At 36.0% G+C, this 22,479-nt stretch overlaps 1 protein-coding gene across 3 annotated transcripts in view; it reads left to right on the top strand.

The window, feature by feature from the left end:
- Window positions 1-22,479, top strand: part of LOC145312210 (uncharacterized) — a 48,705-nt gene that overhangs the window by 8,544 nt on the left and 17,682 nt on the right. For all 3 annotated transcript variants that reach the window (XR_013876956.1, XR_013876957.1, XM_080151425.1), the window contains exons 9-22: window positions 605-783; window positions 1,189-1,262; window positions 1,865-1,957; window positions 2,698-2,877; window positions 3,370-3,436; window positions 3,695-3,826; window positions 4,032-4,238; window positions 4,919-5,048; window positions 5,462-5,640; window positions 6,354-6,473; window positions 6,790-8,259; window positions 10,073-11,706; window positions 16,226-17,523; window positions 18,758-19,974. Coding sequence is in view for 1 of the 3 variants with exons in the window: in XM_080151425.1 (XP_080007551.1) it covers window positions 605-783; window positions 1,189-1,262; window positions 1,865-1,957; window positions 2,698-2,877; window positions 3,370-3,436; window positions 3,695-3,826; window positions 4,032-4,238; window positions 4,919-5,048; window positions 5,462-5,640; window positions 6,354-6,473; window positions 6,790-8,259; window positions 10,073-11,706; window positions 16,226-17,523; window positions 18,758-19,974 (6,980 nt within the window). In the remaining 2 variants the exon portion in view is untranslated. The remainder of the gene's footprint in view (window positions 1-604; window positions 784-1,188; window positions 1,263-1,864; window positions 1,958-2,697; window positions 2,878-3,369; window positions 3,437-3,694; window positions 3,827-4,031; window positions 4,239-4,918; window positions 5,049-5,461; window positions 5,641-6,353; window positions 6,474-6,789; window positions 8,260-10,072; window positions 11,707-16,225; window positions 17,524-18,757; window positions 19,975-22,479) is intronic.

Here is a 22,479-nt window from a genome sequence, read left to right as displayed (position 1 = left end):
ATTTTCTTGCATTACTTAACAAAATAATGGCTGTTGAAATTCCATTTGATGATTTATTTTCCTCATAACGGGTTTTTGCTGCCCACATTTTGGAGAAAATTGTTTTTAAAACTCTTGTAAAATTGGATATATTATTACTTGGATCTTGAACCAGATTTTCATATTCTATAATAAAGTGAACTCTGTAGCGGGCTAAAATAGCGATATCCCCCATCCTCCTATTTAACCCCTTTCCTTCGCCTTCTACTGGATAAACGGCCTGACCAATAAAGGCGAGGGTAAATTGCAACCTAAATGGACGACAATTTTTCTCCTGTCATAATATTCACTTATATTCTACATACATTCTTGTAAACGATTTCCCCATTCTTAAATTGTTTCCTACATCCTGGGTTAACAACCTTTGGAACTTTTATTGAATGTTTACTTGTTGGTTTTTTTAGTTGAGTGTCCAAAACTTTTAACCACGAATCATAATCTACAGAAGAGTAATTTTGTTTATCATTGGAGATGTGTATCAACTTATCGGCCATTTCTTTTCAATCAAAGCTTTATGAAATTAATTATCATTAAAACCATATCACGATAATTTGAATAATTGTAGGATCTCAACACCATATCAACAACCTGATGTTGGCCGCTATCATCCCCAAGACCTGCCTGGTGGACCTGGCCAAGAAGGTTCACAACCTCAGGATCAAGTGGGACATCCCGCAGTTCTGCCACCAGCAGGATGAGATCAAGGGACTCTACGCCCAGGATGATGGTTTCCTTGGGCTACAGGTAATATTTTTAAAAGCGAAGCTTTTTCTTTGGGTCAGTTCGTTTGTAATGGATAGCTCTAATGTTATGTTAATATTGTCCTATCGATTTCAATTATGGTATGATGGTTTCTGTGACAGATTACCTACGTTTTCTTTTCTTTCGATAACAAACTTTCCAGTATGGCTTTGAAACCGATTAATATCCGCTGGATTATTACCGGTTTCCAGCCATACTGAAAAATTATATATACCATCATATTACAGACAATTTTCTACTAATATTAAAATTAAAATCATGAATTAGTACCAGTTTCAATATTATAAATTTCATATTGATATCCACGAAAAGCTGTCTTACGATGCGATATATACTATTCCTAAGATTAATAATTTAGTTATTAAAAGTCAAAATACATTTTTTTAGTCATCCGTTTCCTTGGTGAATTCTGGTAGAAATGTTTTCTTCCCTTGCCAGCTTTGCAGTAATGAAACCTTTAGGTAAACAATCAAATTTTTTTAGATAACACAAAAGTGATGTTTAAAGGGAGGGAGCGGGTCAGACATATTTAAAAAAAAATAAAATTTAAAATCAAAGAAATTCAACCAAAAAAAGAGTAACAGCACTGATATTTGGCATACGAGTTGCTTTAGATAGGTTTAGTGCTGTACTGTAAAGAAACGAAAGGCGGTTTTTGTTTCAAAAAGTGTCACACCCGCCCTCCCCCTTTCCTCGTATTTCTTAATTTTTATTACTTACATAATGTTCATGTAGACAGTATTCTAAATGAACATGAATTTAAACAGTGTAGTTTTGAATTAAAATATGATCGGTAATTTTTATTAAGTTATTTTTCAATGAATATTGTTGTAACAAAATTTGTAAAAATCATACTAGCAATATATAGTTTAATATATTTCATTATTTTGAGTGGTAGCTTTAACTAGTATACAAGTTCCAACTGTTTTACGTTCATCCAAAACCACAATGTAAATGTTTTATTTGCTTGGTTATCTTCTAAAACTAATCTACGGACAACTTTTCAAAGTAGCTAAACTTCAATAAGATTTTAAATTTCTAATAAATAACAATATATTTTTAGATGGCAATTTGATCTGTACAAACACTATGCAACCCGACATTATTTTGATCAACTCATTAACATGATGGGTGTTGACAGAAAGAGTCCCTACAGGTTAGTATTCTGTTTTTTCCAGTATGGCTTCCAAACCGATTAATATCCGGTGGATAAGAACCGGTTTTCAGCCACCGTATTTTATCCAGATTTTTACGAATATAAAGATGTACAATCATAATATTATATTAAACCCAGTTAGGTTAGTTCGTGACATCGGCATCTCGGGGTTAACAAAACTGGTGTCAATATTTGCGGAAATTTGTCTTTAACATTATGCTACACAAGTTTTTTCATTATGGCTGAAAACCGGTTCTTATCAATCGGACATTAATCGGTTTTGAAGCCATACTGGAATTATTTTTAAATGTTTTTTTCTCATTCTTTATAGAATTTGTATAATGTTGACAGATATATTCCCTCTAATATTTTGTGCTAATTACTTGCCTACTGAAAGTGTAGTACTAGTAGGGGAGAAAAATGTGGGGGAATATTTTTCTGAAAGTCTAGATTGGAATAAAAGAGCTATATTAGTTTTTACTATTGCCGCTGCGCCACTAGAATCTACGGGAGTAATGGTATTAATTTAAAATAGCCTATAGCTCCCCCATATTTAGAATACAAGATATAAGGGGAGATTCTAAGATTTTTTTGTGCAAGTTCAAAAGATATCTAAAAAGGCTTCTGTAAAAAATTCTATGTGATTCTTGGTCTATTAGACGGAAAGTCCATATGATATCCAATCCATCGTTCTTAATAAAAAGTCGTAAGACGATACACAAACAAATACTCATATTCAGATGTCCATGGCCAGCCTGTAACCTTGCCGTACAGACCTTGAACCAGCTGGCCATCCACTACGGACTGAACCACAAGGCCGTGGCGAAGCTGCTGGACCAGAACAAGATCGGCAACAGCAAGGTGGTGGAGAGTGTGCCGGGCATCAGGTCGGATATGATGGCACTGCCAGCCACTTACAGGTAACAAATTTTTTTATAGTAAATCTGATTTATGAGGGTTTAAACATTTGGCTAAAGGTTTGTTCAATCCAAAAAAGATTTGACATATTTCTAGATGTTTAGGCCTTTAAAAATTATTTAACAGTTTTATATCCTTTCCCTTCATGAGTAAAAATTCATAACTCATTATATTCACGAATGGATTTACATATATTATTACAAATAAAATGTATTAGGGCCTAGGAGAAATCAAATCACCCTACCTCCTTTTTTTAAATAAATGGAAAATAAAGGGGGGGGGGTAGTCTTCTTTTTGTTGTAAGGGCCCTAAACCTGCGGGGCTACCATGTACCTAATATCCCAACCTGACCTAAAGAAACCAGCACCTCCTTATTTCCATTTACTTTAAAATAGGTTGAGGGGCGGGGTTTTCTGTGCTTTATTATGCACCTAGTTGTTTTTGAGAATAAGATAATAATGAAGTGAAGATGATAATTTTAATTATTTATTTAGATGCCCTATTTGTGGTGCCACCTTACCATCCAAACACAGAACTGATCATTTGACTGTACATTTTAAGGTTAGTTTTTTTTTAAGTACATAAATTTATAGAAAAAAAAACAAGATACCTACCTAATTTTTGTCTTAGATTGTAAAAAGTGTTTTTTAGCCAACAAATTAGAGAACTTTAAATGCCAGTATAATATATCACGAAAAAGTCACCAAATATTTTTAACCTAAAGTACTTTTACGTTATGACAGACGTTCATGTCTTATTTGCAGAGTAGCTTTGCTACTAGTAAGATTTTGAATTAATATTTTTTTATATTTTTCTCAGGATAAAATGTCTCCAATGTTGGCCAAAGGATTCCCATTTTCGTGCCCGCGGTGTCGCTACGTTGCCATGGAAAGAACCAGTCTCATCAGACATTTTGCAACCAGACATGGGGTCGTAGAATTCTTCCTTAAGGTAAAAAAACTAGTTTTTCTACTACTCCTCTATATCCGATTATTTCTGCCGGTCCTAAAAACATGCTAAAAAATAATAATGTTAAAATTAAGTAGGTAGGTAGGTGTATTTTAAGATTTGTATTAAGAAATAGTAAATAGTCATTTTACAAAAGTTTGGCTACACTTAAAAATTTGACATTCTTGTGATAAATCACCTTTTTTAGGACTGGCTACAAAAGCACAATCGCATGGACGAGTTGGGCTACGTGCCACCCATCCCCCAGTCGAAGGGGCGGGCTGAGAATCCCGATATGCCGGAGTGTAGACTCTGTGAGGAGTTTCCCGGATTCCAGAAGATCACTGATCTGCACAAACATTTGGCAGAGTGCCATTTTAGAATGGAGATTATGAATCAGTTGCCTTCAAATCAGGTAAAAATTATCATTAGGCGGGAGGGGATATTGGATTGTTAATTACACTGGTACCCAAAGTTATTTAAACCCGTTTTCTTTTTCCTTGATAAAAATATATAGAAGTTTAATAAAATCTTGATGGCTTGGTTTAAAGTAGCAGTTTCTGGTCCACATTTTTTTCAATAATTTTAATCTATAGTAGGGGTTATTGTTTATTATTATTGGGGATGTGCAATCCATGTTTCTTTCATTGTAATTTGCAAGATCTTCTAGCAAGGGGTTGAAACAATTTGCATTAAATATAACAATAAAATATATAATTGGCAAAAAGCTATAATTGTGATAGTTATTTATAGCATTATATTATGAACAGCTTGACGCGGATATAAAAATGTACAATAATAAGATTAAAACTAGAATTATTAGCCCCGATATGCCGATATAAAACTGGTTTTGATATTATGATTTTTATATTCGTAGAATGGTCAATTATGCCTGTAATGCTGCAGTGCAATAAAACGAGGCGAGCAGTTATTGCACAGGAAATAAATTACAATTACAAAACTATACCTTTATAATACGAGATATTATTTTTCAATGTGGCTGAGAACCGGTTTTTATCCACCGGATATTAATTGGTTTCAAAGTGATACTGGAAAAAATTTTAATAAATATTTAACAAATATCGTTTGTTTTAGTCTGGGCCAGTGAAATGTCCTGGGGATGGATGTAGCAAAGAGTTCCCCACTAAGGGAGCCCTCGTGCCCCACTACGGGGTGGAACACAAAGCAGTATTCAGACATTACAATAGGATCATGGGCTTTATGGGTAAGTAGACACCATTGTTTTAGAGCTCTTTTAGGGGCAATACAAATGTTAATAATGCAGTTTTTTTTATTTTTAATTGGTGGAAAAGGTAAAGCATTAACGATATCGCAAGTGATAGTGGTCCACTAAGTTTTGTCATCACATTATCATATTCTTTATATAAAAGCTTATTAGACTTTTATTTAATCTTGATTGGTTTGTACAAACTAGCAGTGTTCAAACTTTTCCACCAATAATTTTAATATTAAGAAGGGATAATTTTGTTCATAGTAATTTGTTGTCCATTTTCTTTTCCAATAAGATCCTTGAATGTTTGTATAACCTCATAGTCAAGTAAATCATAATTTTCAATATAAAAAATATTAAACTTAACTTGAATGATTTTATTTTTAAATGTATTTAAATTTATTAAGGTGAATCAGCGAATCATAACAAGTCAATGTTTCTGAACAACTCAGTCTCCATCACCCCCATTACCACGCCCATGAGAAATGTGACGTATAGTGGGCGTGGCCGAGGTTCCTATGGAGGAAGAGGCGGAGCCACGAGACATTCTTCTAGCAGCCAGCCTTGTCTGGTTTGTGATGAACAGGTACGTCCTTGATTTTGTAAAATCATTAGCATACAGGGATCTAAAGGGATAAGACAATGGCTGATAGATTGATGTACATCCCCAATAATGATACACAAATTTATCCAAAAGACAATGGCTGATAAATTAATGTACATCCCCAATAATGATACACAAATAAGTCCCCATATTTGTTGTGCAGAACGAGCAAGAAAACCTTATTTTAAAACTTAGGGGATTAATGTAATAAACAGTCAAAGGTCCCCCTCCTTCTTCCCTGATTAGCAAAGCTATATCATAATTTAATTATTTGATTAACAATGTACTAGCGGTTGCGGTCCTAGCTTTTAGGGGGAAGGATGAAAGTAAAGTAGATTAAAACCATTTACCTATAGACTTAAATTTGAAAATAAAGAATAGTCTAAAACCATCCCCGGACCTAAATAATTGGAAAACTCAATCGATTCAGTGGTTAATAAGGTTTAAACGGACACTTATTAATATCAATTTATATATTAGGATGATTTTTATTAAGAATTTACAAATTCCTTTTATTATGTTTCAGTTTTCTACGATTATTAAAATGTACTATCATAATATTAAAACCAGTTTAGAAGCACGTGTTTTCTGCATCTCGGGACTAAAAAACTGGTTTCAATCTTATAATAGTACATTTTATATCCGCGGAAAGCTGATTATAATACTATGCGAGAAATAACTATGTATTGTTCTAGGTGACACCTGAAACCATGGTTTTCCATCTGGCTCACAGACACTTCCAAGAAAAGATTGCTCACCTGCCCAAGGAGAGGCCGTTCAAATGCCCCAACTGTCCGCATGTCAATGAATTTCAGGTATGATATTTGTGGAGCTTTACCTAAAAGTACATGTTGAGCACTGAACCACATTATTAAATATATATTGAAAATAATTGGAGGTAGTTATTTTTCTCCAACCAAACCTAAAATATGCATCCAAATACGTAAAATTTCTCACCAGTATCGCTTCAGTCATACTGAAAAAAATTTGTATAGCATCGTATTATCTACAGTTTTCTACGAATTTTAAAATGTACAATCATTAGATTAAAACCATTATAGCCCGTGGCTTTGGTTAGGTATTAAAACATTTATATTTTAACTGAATAATTGACAGTTTGTTTTTATTTAGGGTGGTCTTGTGAAGCACTACGGAAACTATCACGGGATATTCAACACCATCTTGAAGGACATGGGCCTCCTGGACGCCAGGGACAACCTAGCCAAGTCGGGCATCAAGTTTGTCCGTCCCAGAGTGGAGAAACTAACCGGGCCCAACAGCAATGTTGCCCTTGAGCTTGCACGTACAGCGGCCATATGGTCTGGTAACTCTAAAGAAGAAGAAGAGGTTCTCAAGGAGATAGCTGAGCTGAAAGAACTTGAACGCAAAGTTGAGGCTGCCATCGAGAAAACCATGAAAGGAGAAACTATTGATAAAGTTAAGAAAGAGCTGAATATTGATCAACCAGCCACAGCTGCTTTGGCAGGACTCGATCCTAGTGTCACTGTCAAGAAAGAGATCAGTGAGGATGGTACTGAGGTTAAGACTGAAGAAAAAGCATCTGGCGATGATGCAACGCCAGGAGAGGAGAAACAGGATGATGACAGCAATTCAACCTGCTTGCTATGCGACCATTGCCCGCTGTTGACCACAAAATCAGACTTATTACGTCATTTGGTTGAAAAACATTTCCGCCAGAAGATGTATGCCAAGCTTATCTACCGTCCAAGCAAAGAGGATAAGACAAAGGGGACATACAAGTGCCCTCTCTGTGACTTTGAAAATCCAAACCAGTTAAACGTCGCGAGACATTATGGCGTGCGCCATAGATTTGTCCACAAGCTGTATGAAGACATTGTATGCAAACCAGTATTCACGCCTCCCCAGTCGAAGGAGGGAATTATCCCCATAATTCCACGGGGTAGACCCTCTATGATGGCGCCAATCAAAGAAGAAAAAGTACAAAACTGCAAGATTTGTCATGTTGAACATGAAAATACTGCCAGCTATCAACGCCATCTTATAAAAGTTCACTTTAAAAATCGTCTACTCAAAGATGTACCCAAACTTAAGCCCTTTATCTGCCCCAACGAAGGATGTACTATTGAGCGTCGGGATAGATTTAATCTGCTGATGCATTACGGCGGATGCCAACGTAAAGTATGGAAAGTTTTAGAAGAAACCCCAGAAGGATCTGTAGAAAATTTAAACGACACAACCAAAACAAAATGTCGGCTATGCGGCAAATTTTTCACGTCACCCCGCTACATGTGGGGCCACATGGCGGACGATCATTTCCAGGATGAACTCAACTCAGAGCTTCCCAAAGAGTCGCCCTACAAGTGCCCCAAATGTCCGCTTGAACGACCTTACACCAGCAATGACCTGCGCAGTTTGCGGCTGCATTATGGTACACGCCACAAGGCGGTCATGCCGTTCCTGGCCAAGAAGCTGGACATACCGCTGGATCAGTTGTCGCGAGAGTTTAACAATGAGCCGAGACAGAATAACAATATTTGTCAGTTCTGTAACAAGTATTTCAGCACCCAGATGGATTATCTCAAGCACTCGCTCCTCCATATTAGGAAAAGAGTTTATCAGGTATGTAGTACAGGGATAGTTCCATGAAGTGCATTTTACTTTAACCAGGGTCTGTGATTGAGCAAACTTATTCCATTTAAAATTACCTACTGAAAATTTTTATATTTTACAGTGTGTTTTTTTTATGAAAACTTTTTTGAAAGCAATTTTACCCCACTTATAGTTATCAGAATTTAATGATTAAGGGCTTATTTTCTTTGTTTTTTAAGGCAATTAATAGAACAACAAAAAGATATTTCAGCTTTTATTTAAAAAGTACAGTAAAATCTAAATTTCAAAACTTAGGTGTCAACATATGAAAATGGTTTTAGCGCATTTTTCTTTAAGAAATGGAACTTCTGTAGTCGACTTTGGGGGGCCAGTACTCCCTCCCTGGTTGAGATATGACCTTCAAACTTTGATATGTTCTAGTACATGTCCCTAATAGTATCTGTATACTTTTTTAGCTCTATATCTCAACTTTGAAGTGTTTAGCAGCCATTCTTGTAAAAGGTTGATTATTTGAGCATAAGAAAAATGCGCTAAAACCACTTTTAGATGTTAACACCTACGTTTTGAATTTTAGATTTTACTGTACTTTTTAAATAAAAACTGAAATATTTTTTTGTTGTTCTATTAATTGCCTTAAAAAACGAAGTTAATAAGCCATTAATCATTAAATTCTGATAACTATAAGTGGAGTAAAATTGCTTTCAAAAAAGTTCTCATAAAAATAACACACTGTAGTTACGCACTTTGCATAAAACTTGTTTGTTATGTAAAAAAGGGAAGTGGGTAAGAATGACTAATTAAGAATTGTTCGTCAGAACCTGTTTTTTGTTGTTGTTGGTATAATATTGGAAATTCATAGGTTGTAAAATTTTTAAAAATTATCATTTAACAGGGGAAAAAGGGGGGGGGGGGGCGAAAGTGACACTTTTTGAAACCAAAACTAAAAGTCTAAGGAACTCAACTAAAAAAAGAGTTACAGGTCTGACATTTTGCAGTTGCTTTATAGGGGTACAATATTATATGGAACTGTGAAGAAACGGCGGCGCAACCGCCGAGAAAAGGCAAAAAATTTCGGCGGGAAACGGCGGTTGCGCCGCCGTTTCTTCACAGTTCCATATTGTACCCCTATATAGCAACTGTCATGCAAAATCTCAGACCTGTAACTCTTTTTTTAGTTGAGTTCCTTTGTTGACTTTTAGTTTTGGTTTCAAAAAGTGTCACTTCCCCCCCCCCCCTTAATCACATGTTTTTTTTTAATTGAATGCATTTCTTGGAATTATCAATAGTTTTTTATTTCGATTATAATTAGATTTTTTGCCGTAAAATAATATTTCGAAATTGTAACCTACCTACCTAGGTGATTTTTTTATGAAACATTCTAAAACCAAGCATCCCTGCCACCCCCCCTCATTTTTATTTTAGTTCTAAAAAAATTTGGAGAGAATTTTTTCTTGGGGCGATTTACTTTGGTGGTACCCTCCCCAAAAATTATATAGTTTTAAACCTTCCCGGGACCTATGAGAAGCTACCCTGTAATGGAGAACCCGATCGGTTCAGCGGTAAGCGAGATCCTTCCTTAGACAGACAGACATCCTCCCTGTTACTTTATTATAAGGATTGGGGCGTCAAAGGGGATAAGCATAGGAGAATTTATACTAATAGATTAATTTTAAAATAAGGAATCAAAGGGGGGGGGGGGAAAGGAGTTAGTGCTTGATATGAAATTTATGAGAAAGCACAAACTTTTGATAATTTTAATTTTACTTTGTTATTTGATTGATTTTAGTTTGACTTTATTATTACTTCAAATTTTTATTTTCAGGATCTGCCTGAAGCTGAACCCTACCAATGTCCCAGATGTCCATTCATCGGTGGCTCCAGAATCACCCTGCTCCTCCACTACGGCCTCCAACACAACGTAGTGGCCGAGCTCCTCAAAGAGGACCCCTCCACCCTCATGGTCGACATGGACTTCATTGTCAAACAGGAAAACGGATCTTCGCTGGAGGAGGAGAGAATTTCTGAACACACTCACTTTCCATCACCCTCCACCACGACCAATAGATCTGCCCACATGTCCATTGTACAAACAGAACGCTATAATGAGCTTGACAATAAAAGATTTCCAAAATGCAAACTGTGTAACTATCGTTACTTTACAAAACTTGATCTCTACCGTCACTTTGCTGACAACCACTTGAAGGAGAAGCTGTGCGAGCTGATAGGACCCGATCCTGGCAACTATGGGCCGCACAGGTGTCCAGAACAGGGATGCAGGCATCCGGATTTCAAGACCCGGCAGGGAGTATGGAGACATCTGGGCTCTGTCCATGGTCATCTTCAACGGCTGATGGAGTCTGAGTATAAGTTTAGTTGGAATGATTGGTGTAAGCCAATGAAAGAGGTTGATCTCACCAAAGCTGCTGAAGAGAAAAAGCGTCAGCTGGAACAATATCAGATAACAGTTAAACAGCAGGGCGAAGCCAATGCCACATACCAAGATCAGGTTAATCAATACCAGATGGACTATGCCAAGCATCAGCAGCTGGTTGAACAGGCCAGGTACGCGGCAGCGCAGGAACAGGCAGAAACCCTTGCGGCCCATGCACTGGCCTCTATGGCTGGTGCTCCATCCTACCAGCAACGGCCCAACCCGTACCTGAATCTTCCCCCGGCACCAACACCGCCACAACCGCCGCCTCCACTACCACCCCCACCGCCTCCCCTACGTCCTCTGGAGGATCCAGACTGCCTGGACGTCACAGTATTGCCGTCACTGGACCAGTTGGACAATGCCAAAACGACACAAAACATGTGTGAGCTCTGTGGCGAAGAATTCACAAACACAAACAAAACCCGTGACAAAGGCAACCATCAGGTCAACCATTTCCGTGAATCCCTCCTGCAGGCCCTACCGCCAGGACGCTATGACTGTCCCAAATGTTCTTTCACCGGACGCGATCGTAATGTGCTGCTGAAACATGTCGGCCTGTCGCATCGTGTTGTTAATAGTGCTGTAAGAAAAGAAATGGGAGGCATTGTGACTGAAGTTAATGAAGTTACCTACGACTGCAAAGTATGCTCACAATTCTTTTTGAATCAAAACGCCTTGAATAATCACTTGATAGACCAGCATTACTTCACTAGGCTAGCCAAAGACATTGCTTATTCATCCCAGCCGCCATTCAAATGTCCCAAATGCACGTACGAGGCAAAATCTCACCAGATGACAGTACGCCACTATGGGGTCAAACACAACCTACTCAAGGAATACATGATTGCGGATGGATACATTCCGAGGGACCCGACTCCGCCACCCCCTCCTCCACCGGCACCCATTGTCCAGAGGCCCCATGCCTCGTATCCCGAGGTGAATATGGGCAAGTCATTGATGAATCATTTGGCTGGTGGGCTTGGAGGACATTCTCCCTATTCTTCTGGTTATCATTCTCCAAGGTAAGATGTTTTACAGTGTAGCTTTATTTGAAATTGCTAAAAAAATACCTAACTATTTTTTATGACCTTTTAAAACAAGGGCATGTATACATTTTTGCATATGTATTAGTTCTTAGGTACTTTTTCAACAACCACAAAAATTACGTTATCTTTCTCGTCATTTGTATTGCCTTCCAAAACTATTATGTCCAAACACTAAGAAACACACACATGGTCTTTTGAAGCTCCATAACAATTTCATTGCCTGTCAGTCCTTCATTTAATTTTGCATATGTACTTTTCAATTTTGTAGGATCATCACACTTAGGAATTATGTAAATGAAATTTTGCGTATCTTAGCCATTTTTCATGGGATTTTCAATTTGTTTTGTGTGTCTGTAAATATTTTTTCCCTTTCAAAAAGGCGGTCATGATAAAATCTTATGTTTTATTTGAGACTAGAACAGAATTTGACAGCTGTATTTATAAAATATTTTTCAGTCCTACCTATTAATTTTAATTCAAGCCTAATATTAAAAACTTCATTATACCTATTGATAAAAATAAAATGTTTTAACTTACATTTATAAGAATGCCAAAAAAATCTCTCAAAAATTGAATTTTTTTTAGACAAATGTCAAATTGAAATCAATGCAGAAAAAAAATTCTTTCTAATGGACGATGACATAGCAGCCATTTTATGTTTTTAGTAGCGAAGCTACTCTATAATTCACAATGTCCGTCCGTCCATCCGTGATTAATGAATTGGGGGAAACGTGATTTTCTCGGCTCCTATAAAAGACAGAGAGCTGAATTTTTTGACAACATTTCCATAATTAAAACTATAAAACTATAAAACATCAATAGCGGTCGGACTGCTTTTTAGCAGGTTTTAGGCTATTTTTATAATTTCCAAATTTTCCCCATATCTTTGGTGTTTATGGTCCGATTTTCAAAATTTTTTCAGTGAAAGATATCAAATTTTAATTTCCCGTCGTTTGAAGAAAACAACGATGACGGTCAGACTGCCTTTTTGCAGTTTTTTTTGGCTATTTTTATATTTTTCACATTTTTCCCAAATATTATTGGTGTTTATGGCCCAATTTTCAAAATTTTTTGAGTTAAAGATATCAAAATTAAAGGGGTAGTTTCACGAAATGCATTTGAACTTAATTTAGTGAACCGCATATTTTTTCCTGGTTAATTGGTTAAACTACATTTATATGGCATATATTTGAAAGAATTTCAATTTTCTACCACGTAGTTATGAAAATATCAAGACTTGAAAATCATCTTTTTGTGATATATGCAATTTAAAAAGACGATTTTCGAGTCTTGATATTTTTAAAACTACGTGGTAGAAAATTGAAATTCTTTCAAATATATGCCATATAAATGTAATTTAACCAATTAACCAGGAAGAAATATGCGGTTCACTAAATTAAGTTTAAATGCATTTCGTGAAACTACCCCTTTCCTGTCGTTTGAAGAAAACAACAATGACGGTCAGACTGCCTTTTTGCAGGTTTTTGGCTATTTTTTATATTTTTCAGATTTTTCCCATATCATTGGTGTTTATGGTCCAATTTTTAAAGAGTTTTCAGTTAAAGATATTAAAATCAAATTTCTGGCGTTTTAAGAAAAGAAACAATGGCGGCCAAACTGCCTTTTAGCAGGTTTTTGGCTATTTTTATATGTTTGACATATTTCCCCATATATCTTTGGTCCAATTTAAATTTTTTTTGCATTAACAGTTTCAAAATATTTTTCCCATTGTTATTCGCATCTAGTATGTAATTTACTTTAACCGTCTTCATCATACAAAATAAAACAAGGTTTCGTGTTAATTTCTCCAATAAATCTATTCTTGACTTTAACAAATACACTTTAAATCTACTTCTACGTATTCCCATCCACAATTTTTTGTGCTTTGCTACTTATGGATGTTGTCATCCTTGTTATGCTTAAGATTCAATAACTCAACTAAATCCTATCTTTAAAAAAAAAATATCTATCTATTCTATACCTAGTAAAATCTTTAGGTATATGCCTTCTTATATTTTTGTGGATGGGTCACAGTGGTCTATTTTGGCCTTTTGGTGGACATTTCACCTAACTCTACTCAAAGTCAATTTTCTCAGCTTGTAGTTGATAGAATAGATAGCTTGTAGAAAATAAAAAGCCTGCGCCTTATTATTACCCAATTCAACTCGTATATTCATCTAGAGAAGAAAAACAAAAGCCAACTGGTCTAGAAAATACTTTGAAACTTAGCTAAAATTTCATATTTTCCTAATATTTTATTAATTGGTAAAGAGCCTAAATTCGATGTTTTATAGCAATAAAACATTGAAAAACCTTGAAGCATTAATAAATATTACTGTAGAAATAATTATAAAAAGGTAAATGCCCAATCACCAACCTTGTGCAACATACATTTGATACAACTAATTCAAGTTTCTTCACCCTTTTTTTACTAAGTTATTTTCTCTTAAAAACTTACCCCTAGCTAGACACGACACAAGCCCTAACTACACATAATACTCTTGGCCACTCCCAGCCGTTTCCGCTAGTTCTAGCCGTTGAGCAGCTGGTACAAGAAATTCTTAAAATGGCTATTGGTAACTAGTGATGGGAATCCGAATCCGGAATCCGCCCAATTTTCGGCCTATTTTGGAATCCGAATCCGGATCCGGAATCCGTTTTTTATAGCGGATTCCGGATTCTAAATTGGTAGGCTAAAATTACCGTCTTGAGTTTTTTCTTACAACTCCCTCTTAAATTTTTTTGTACATAACAAATTTTAATAATTACTAATGTGATGTAAAAGTTTAACACTTTAACACTTTAAACAAATCAAGGCTTCAACCAAGTAACATAGTGTTAAATTAATGAAAAAAGCTATCCCTCTGTGACGGACGGCCTTTTAAAATACTGCTAGAATCCGGAATCCGCCAAAAATAGGAATCCGGAATCCGCAAGAATCCGTCACTTTTTTTGACGGATTCCTTCAGAATCCGGAATCCGAATCCGGCCCAAAAATTCGACGGATTCCCATCCCTATTGGTAACATTTAACATCAATTATAGCAAAATTATGTTTCAAGAAGTTGTTTCCTATGTAATAAATGATGGATTTTCCCTGAAAATAGCCAAAAAAAAACTGCTAAACGGCTGTGCCGCCAGTTGTTAGCCATTACTTTTCCAACTTTTTGTTTGATTTAGGGAAAATAGACCTACCAAGGAATATTTATGCGAGTTTCATAACAAAATTCGGATTCTAAGTGCCATTTGCGCATGATTACGAAAAGGATGCATTAAACACCCCCCCCCCCCCCTTTAAAAAAGATTAAAACATTCATTTTAAATCTCTTAAAGTCTCTTAATTTATCGTAGGCACTTTATGGGCAGTTTAAAATATTAAATGCATCAGAAATTAAAATTAACAATGAAAAGAAAAAAATTGCAACAATTTTTTCTTCTTGTATTGTAGGTAATTTTAGAGTTTGGCCCCTTAAATTAAAGTTAAAATTTGCAAGAATCCGGGCCCTGCAACAACCTAAACTAAACATCAAACTATGGCATTATACCTGTATATTAAGAATAATATATGGTTTGGTATGTTGCGGGGCCCGGTTTTTGGTGAAAAACTTAAAAAACTGAAAATTATTGCCAAAATTTTTTGCAAAAATATTTAAGAAATGACATGAAAATTTTTCAAAAACAACAAAAAATGGATGAAAAAAGTAGAAAAAAAATTTTCACTCCAGTTTACTAATAGATCATGTAGTATTATAAATATAAATAGGTGAAGAAACTTCATTGTATCAATGTAACACTGAAAAAACATATTTTTTCCAGAGATGGTGAAAATTCAAAAGGTAAAATTCATGACGTGAAAATAATCCTTAACCTTCATGTTTCAAAGTTCATAATTCATCAACCAATAGTTAAAAAGACAAAAACTCTTCGGTTTTATATGAGATAGGGTATATATTTTCAAAATAATATACTAATTTAGAGAAACTGCAAAGTTGATTTTTGGCGAAATGTCCGGCCTTAGACCGCTGTGTGGGTGGATTATACACTTTTAAAAATTAAACTTTTATTACAGCACTAAAATTTAGCATGACCTTTGCTTTTATGTGGTTCAATGTGGAACTTTGAACGCCGCTACCGCCATTTCCTGCCAGAATCCGCCCTTTCCCGCTGAATTTGTTTTGCATTTTCTCTTCCAATTAGCCAATTTTGGAAAAAAAGGACGGTTTATTACACTAATCCCCAAAGTTTTATAATGACGTTTTATTATTCGTTGGTTTAACAACTTTGGGGAATTTTACTAAACTTTAATTTGGTAGTTGGTCTATTAAGTTGAGTGTCCAACCGTTTCAACCACTAATAATAGTCTACAGAACGGGTAATAATCATTGGGGATGTACATTAATTTATCGGTCATTGGCTTATTCCTGGTAACACCCGCCAGTATTAAATTCCACATTATTTCTGTATTTCAAATTCATAAATAACACTTAATTATTTAGGTATGGACAAAGTTGGATGGACCACTACGGCCACAGCCAACAACAACCCCACCATTCACAACAGCACCTGCGTCACCAACAGCAACAACAACAACCCTCTCCACTCAGACAAGAAGAGGTGTCCTACAGTTGTCCAATCATGAACTGTGGCTCTACATTTCCCAATGCAACCTCGCTGTGCAAACACGCCACTGATCTCCACTTCTATGAAAGATTCGCTCGTGAACTGCCAATAGCACCGCCGTTTGGCTGTCCCATATGCCCCAAAACTTTCCCGGATCAAATTAATATGATCAGGCATTGGGGTGTGTCGCATCAAATGGCAATTAAGATCTTTAATGAACAAGTTGGAAAGCCAAACTGTTTTGACACATCAATATTAAAAAAGTATGAGATACGCGGTGTAAGAGAACAATGTCCGCTGTGCAAAGGATCATTTCAATGCAGGCAGCTGTTGCTTAGACATCTGGCTGATACCCATTTCAAGGATAGAATGTGCAACAACATGCCTGACCGGGAGGGTCTTATCTACCAGTGTCCGCAATGTCCGCAGGTGGCGCGGGATCGACAGTCGTTTGTCCGCCATTACGGAATTGTTCATCGAATGGTTATTAAATATCTAAATGAAATGGGGATACATAGTTTGGATGATGATAAAACAGGCGCATCGCCTTCGCCAGCTCCTAGCGGCTACAGCCATAATGATTCATTTTCTCCCCGCCACACCGGTTATCCTGATCAGATGGGAAGTCCTGGGTATTACAGTCCTCATACACCCATACAAAGTCCAGCTTACCACCAAGTGGACCCACAACAATCACAATACTCATCACCCTATCCTTCCCCGCAATATAAATCACCTTCGTATGTTGCGCCATCGCCTAGAGGCGCGGGCGGACTAACATCCCCGCGAACTCCTAGTCATGCCTCGCCCCAGGATCTCTCCAGCTATCGAGGTGGTTACAGTGGTTATGATCATCAACAACGCTATAATCACAACCAACCTCAAGATCTTTCAAGCTCGCAACAGCCTCAAGATTTAAGCATGTCACATTCTGCGCCGCAAGATCTTTCCAAGGCCAACCAGCCTCTTGACTTTTCCAGCCATCCAAGCCCGCAGCACCAGCCAATTCAGCCACAGCCGCAATATCCGCCCGGAGCCCCGGGCGGTCAACCGGTGAACCTAGCCCAAGGTGGTGGACAGAATCAGTATTCGCCGCTGCAGAAGCCGTTGAATGTGATGGTGAATGATCCTTACAGACAACCACCCCACACACCTGGGATGCCCATGACTCCAGGTAAAGTTATTTTTTTTCTCCAATCTAAAAGGGAGTATGCACGAACAAGAGCACGTGATTTTAAGCACCTTCTAGCAGTGATTTTGAGTATTGTTTTGGTGAATATACTATTTTAATGTTAAATATAGTTATACCCATCAACTAAAAAAATAATCTTCACCATAGGTTTATTTTGAGAAAAAAATATAAGCATTTTTAACAAAATATTAGGTTATTTTTAGACTTCAAAGCACAAAATAAAATATCACAGAAAAGCATCATCAGATGCTGTAAAATGCAAAAATACATATAAAAAACTGTTTATATTATTTAAATTACCACCCCGTTTGGTAGGTTAAAATATACATTTTTTGTCAAAAAAGTATACGTATGTTATAAAGCATTTTATGATAAATGATTTTTTTGTTAAGACAATGGTAGACATTACATTTCTTTTATTCATTTTTATTCCTATGTAAAAAAAAAACAAGTATAAAAATGCTTTACAGCAATGCTGGAAGGTGATCTCTTTCGTTTCTAGTCCCTTTGGTTTAGAAAAAAAATACTGTCATATTTATATCATCAAAGAAAGAGGCACAACAAATGTATTATTTGATAATTATTATTATGCCAATCATTAATTCGATGACAATATCGAAAATTTGTCGCTTCTGTATGACTCAATTTAGTTTGGTAAAGTCAATTTTAAAAAAGATATAAAGTTGTAGGTGTAAGTTTTTTGCAAATTTGCAAGTTAAGAGAACAATTTTTGTTGATGATTTTGAATAGCATGAAAAAAAATATTATTTATGCCTCTTTAGATTTAGGTACCTTTTCTTCATTTCTAAAATACATACCTAGTCCTAATTTAAAATACCTCTAAAACAATTAAATCTATGTCACAATATAAAAATGATAGGTTAAGGCAGTAATTAAATGTCTAGGTACCCAAGAAGAATGTGTCTTTTAAATTAGATTTTGCGTATCTTGGCCAATTTGCATTGGATTTATATTTTTTTTTGTTATAAGCATAAAAAAATAATTTGCCTTTTTTTTGCAGTGATTTGATTCCAAAGTTTATGATATTTGTCCATATAGAATATTGCATAGGTATCTTGGTAATTTTTTATCAGATTTTGAAAAAATTTTATTCGTTATGTGGGGTTGTTGTGTCTATAGATGACTGGTCAATAATCTTATTTTTTATTTCAAATGAAATGTTATACGTATGTTTTGAAAATTATTTTTTATTTAGGATCTCAGCATAGCAACCCTGGAACTCCCGCTCCTCCAACACCCCAACATCATACCTCCCAGCCTGGTACACCACAATCTTCTGCGCTCAGTCCCGCCTACCGTCCTGCACAACAACAACAACAACCGCCAACGCCGCAATCCAGCACCGGCAATTATACTAACCCGTCAACGCCACAGCCGGCGGCTAGTTATTCCCAACCTGCTACACCCCACCATCCGGGTCCAGATTACGGCAGCTCTGTTATTCATTCTAACCCGGCACACTTGCCTGCGGCCGGCAACCATGGCGTTGCTAGTCCTACATACCAGCACAAACCGTCATTTGACGCGTCTTCGCCGCCGCCAAAAGATTCTAATATTCAACAGCCGGAGCCTGGTGTGCAAGGACCCTTCGGGATTCAGTGCTGTTACTGTGATGCCGTCAAAGGTCGTCAACCCAGTGAATTTTTCCGACATTTGGCCGAGACACATTACAAGGATTACCTAATGAAATTCTTTGGTCCTCCCATTGGTCCTACTGGATCGTTAAGGTGTCCTGTACAAATGTGTCCATATGAGAATAAGGACATTGTTCAGGCCGTTAGACATCTGGGAGTGACACACAAGAAAATCAAGGATGCTATTGGTGTCCAAATAGTCGGCAAGTATGTGAACACAGGACCTCCGGAGATACGACACAACAGCAACCCACAACAGATGGTCCCCACCTCGCCACAGATCAGTGTCAAGTGTCCTATTGACGAATGCGAGCTTGAATTTTCCGCCAGGTATGCTTTCTGGCAGCACATGTGTGACAAACATTTGAAGGAAGACCTGCTACGGATGATAAATCACAATCCAAGTACACCCTACCAGTGTCCTATACCTGGATGCAATTATACAACCAAAGATTCCAGACAAGCCCTGGTACGCCACTATGGTATGACGCATAAAGTTGTACAGACAATTCTGGCACAAAAGTTTCCAGATTTTATGGCAACTGACAAATTTGCAACGCCCACAAAGCCGTCAGCATCGCGAAGCAGATCACGGACGCCTGTCCGTATGAATTCGCCGAGTATGGATTATGATTATGCAGCGGCTAGACATCATGCGGCCGCTGCGGCAGCCGGTGGTTATGTGGGAGGTGTGGCCGCACATTATCCGTACCAACAGGCTGTGGCAAGTCCGCAACAGAGTATTGTTACTTATGGTGCTCCCTCTCCTCATCATCAGGTACAAGATTATAAGGGGAAATAAAATTTAAAATAAAGTGTACTGAAAACAATGGAGGGTGGGGGGGGGGCGGAATAATAATATGTGGTTGGGGGGGGGGGGGGGGGGAGAGAAATGAAAAAATTAAGAGAACTGAAAACCTTTTTTCCATTTTCCCCCGTCCATGGTGAAAAAAACTAGGGTGGTAAAAATCTGAAATCTTACTAAAGCTATAGGAAAATCTTTGACAAATCAGCAAAAATGCACAATGAAATCTATTGGAATAATAGAAAAGGGATAGTTTCACGAAATGCATTTAAACTTAATTTAGTGAACCGCATACTTTTTACTAGTTAAGGGGTTAAACTATATATTTATATGGCATATATTTGAAAGAATTTCAATTTTCTAACACGTAGTTTTGAAAATACCAAGACTTGAAAATCGTTATTTTGTGATATAACCAATTTAAAAAGACGATGTTCAAGTCTTGATAATTTAAAAACTACGTGGTAGAAAATTAAAATTCTTTCAATTATATGCCATATAAATAGGTATAGTTAGACCCATTAACTAGGATAAAATATGCGGTAACTAAATTAAGTTCAAATGCATTTCGTGAAACTACCCCTTTAATTATTCTTCAATTTTTTAACAATATGTTGGAGGGAGATAAAGTAAATAAAATAGAGAGTTCTTTAAATATTTTTCCATTTTCCCCCCTCCTTGGTGGAAAAAACTAGGGTGGTAAAAATAAAAAAAAACTTGTGCAGAATATATATCCACCCCTGAAATCTTACCAAAGCTGTAGGAAAATCTTTGATAAATTAGCAAAAATGCACAATTTAATTTTAATTATTGGGGGTTTAAAAAATAGATATTTGCAATAGACAAAAATTTCTGAGTTTTTGTAATTTTCATCATTATTCTTCAATTTTTTTTCTTCCTATTTTTTTTCCACTGAACAATGTTCATTCGCCTTATAATTCACTGTCCGTATCTAGCCAATCCTTGATTTTTTGTGCTTCTTTACAATTGGATATTGTCATCTTTGTTTGAAAATGATAAACAGATAAAAAAATGTATCTCCTCCTAAAGGACAAAGTTTATACTAACGTAACAGAATTGTAGTACAGCTTCGCTTTTCAAATGATCATTTAAAGAGAAGGAGAGAAAGGGTTAGATTAATGATTTTCCTGAAAAATTTTTTTATCATGATTCATTTATTAAAAGATTTTTTTAAGATCTGGAGTTTTACTCAAAAAAATAATAATTTACATAATAAATAATAGGCTTCCATTTTTATACTTTCTATAATAGTTATTTATCGCATCATATTACAGACAGTTTTTCACGGATAATAAATCTAAAAATAATAATAGGGTCAAGCGGGGGAAGTTTCGGTAATTTCGACCTACCTTCATAAAATGACCTTTATCTCCATGTTCCTTTCAAATGACAGAAAAAAAAGATGGATATTAAGGGTACTTATTGGGTCTCAAAGTCGGACAAAAAAAAATTTTTTTCAAAAAATTTTTATTAGGTGTGTAAAGATCGACCTACACAAAAATTGGTAAGACCTAGAGCTGATCCTTAAAAACCTTTTGAACTAAGAATTGCCCGCCCATTCCAAATCCGTTGAGAGCTTTAAAATCGAGTAGTATTTTTTTTCAAAAATGACCAAAGTTGGCGCCGGGGGAAATTTCGGTAATTTCAAAAGAAATTATAATTCAACTTTTAAGGTCATGTTTTTTTTTGGTCAAATCTATTATTTTATATGGACTTTTTAATAATTAGGCCTAAAAATGAATGGAACAGATAAAAAATAAAAAAAAATTTATTTTATTTTTGGAAGCAAATTTTTGCGAGAAAAAAATCAAAATTTCTAGTCCTTTGAAAAAAAAATATTTTTGACATAGAAGGAATAGCCTGATCTTTATGAATTTTTTTGTGGATAATCCCAATAACCTATACTAATTATGATTTATTACGCTTGTTTGGCCGTTTGGCCTTTTTTCATCGATTTTTTTTAGGTTAAAATGTAGTAAAGATTTTTTGCAAAGATGACACTTTTGCTTCAAATTCAATTTTTGAGGTCAATTTTTAATCAATTTTCATGTTTTTTGGGCTAAATCTAAAGTTCAATGTGAGCTTTTTTAGGATCAGGCCTAAAAAGTAATAAAATACGTTTTTTTCTTAAATTAATTTTAAGTTTTTTCAAAAAAAAAATTCGAAATTCCTCGTCTTTTAAAAAAATTCATTTTTAACATAGAAGGAATAGTCCGATCATTATGAAAATTTTTGTGGATAATCCCTACAACCTATACTTATTATGATTATTTATGTTTGACTGGCCGTTTGGCCGTTTTTCATCGATTTATGTTAGGTTGAAAATGATTACCCAAAATTCCCCCCCTGGTGGGGAATTTTCGGTAATTTCTTTCGAGTCCAATTTCGACCAACTTCTAAAAGTCCTAGGATAACGTCCTTTTAGGACCTGATAGTCCTTTCCGTAAGCTTTCTAGT

The sequence above is a fragment of the Acartia tonsa genome, chromosome 2, assembly GCF_053477335.1.
Source record: "Acartia tonsa isolate MP-2025a chromosome 2, ASM5347733v1, whole genome shotgun sequence".
Taxonomy (NCBI): Eukaryota; Metazoa; Arthropoda; class Copepoda; order Calanoida; family Acartiidae; genus Acartia; species Acartia tonsa.
Note: the sequence above shows the minus strand (reverse complement) of the source record. Positions and strands in the feature narration are given on the sequence as shown.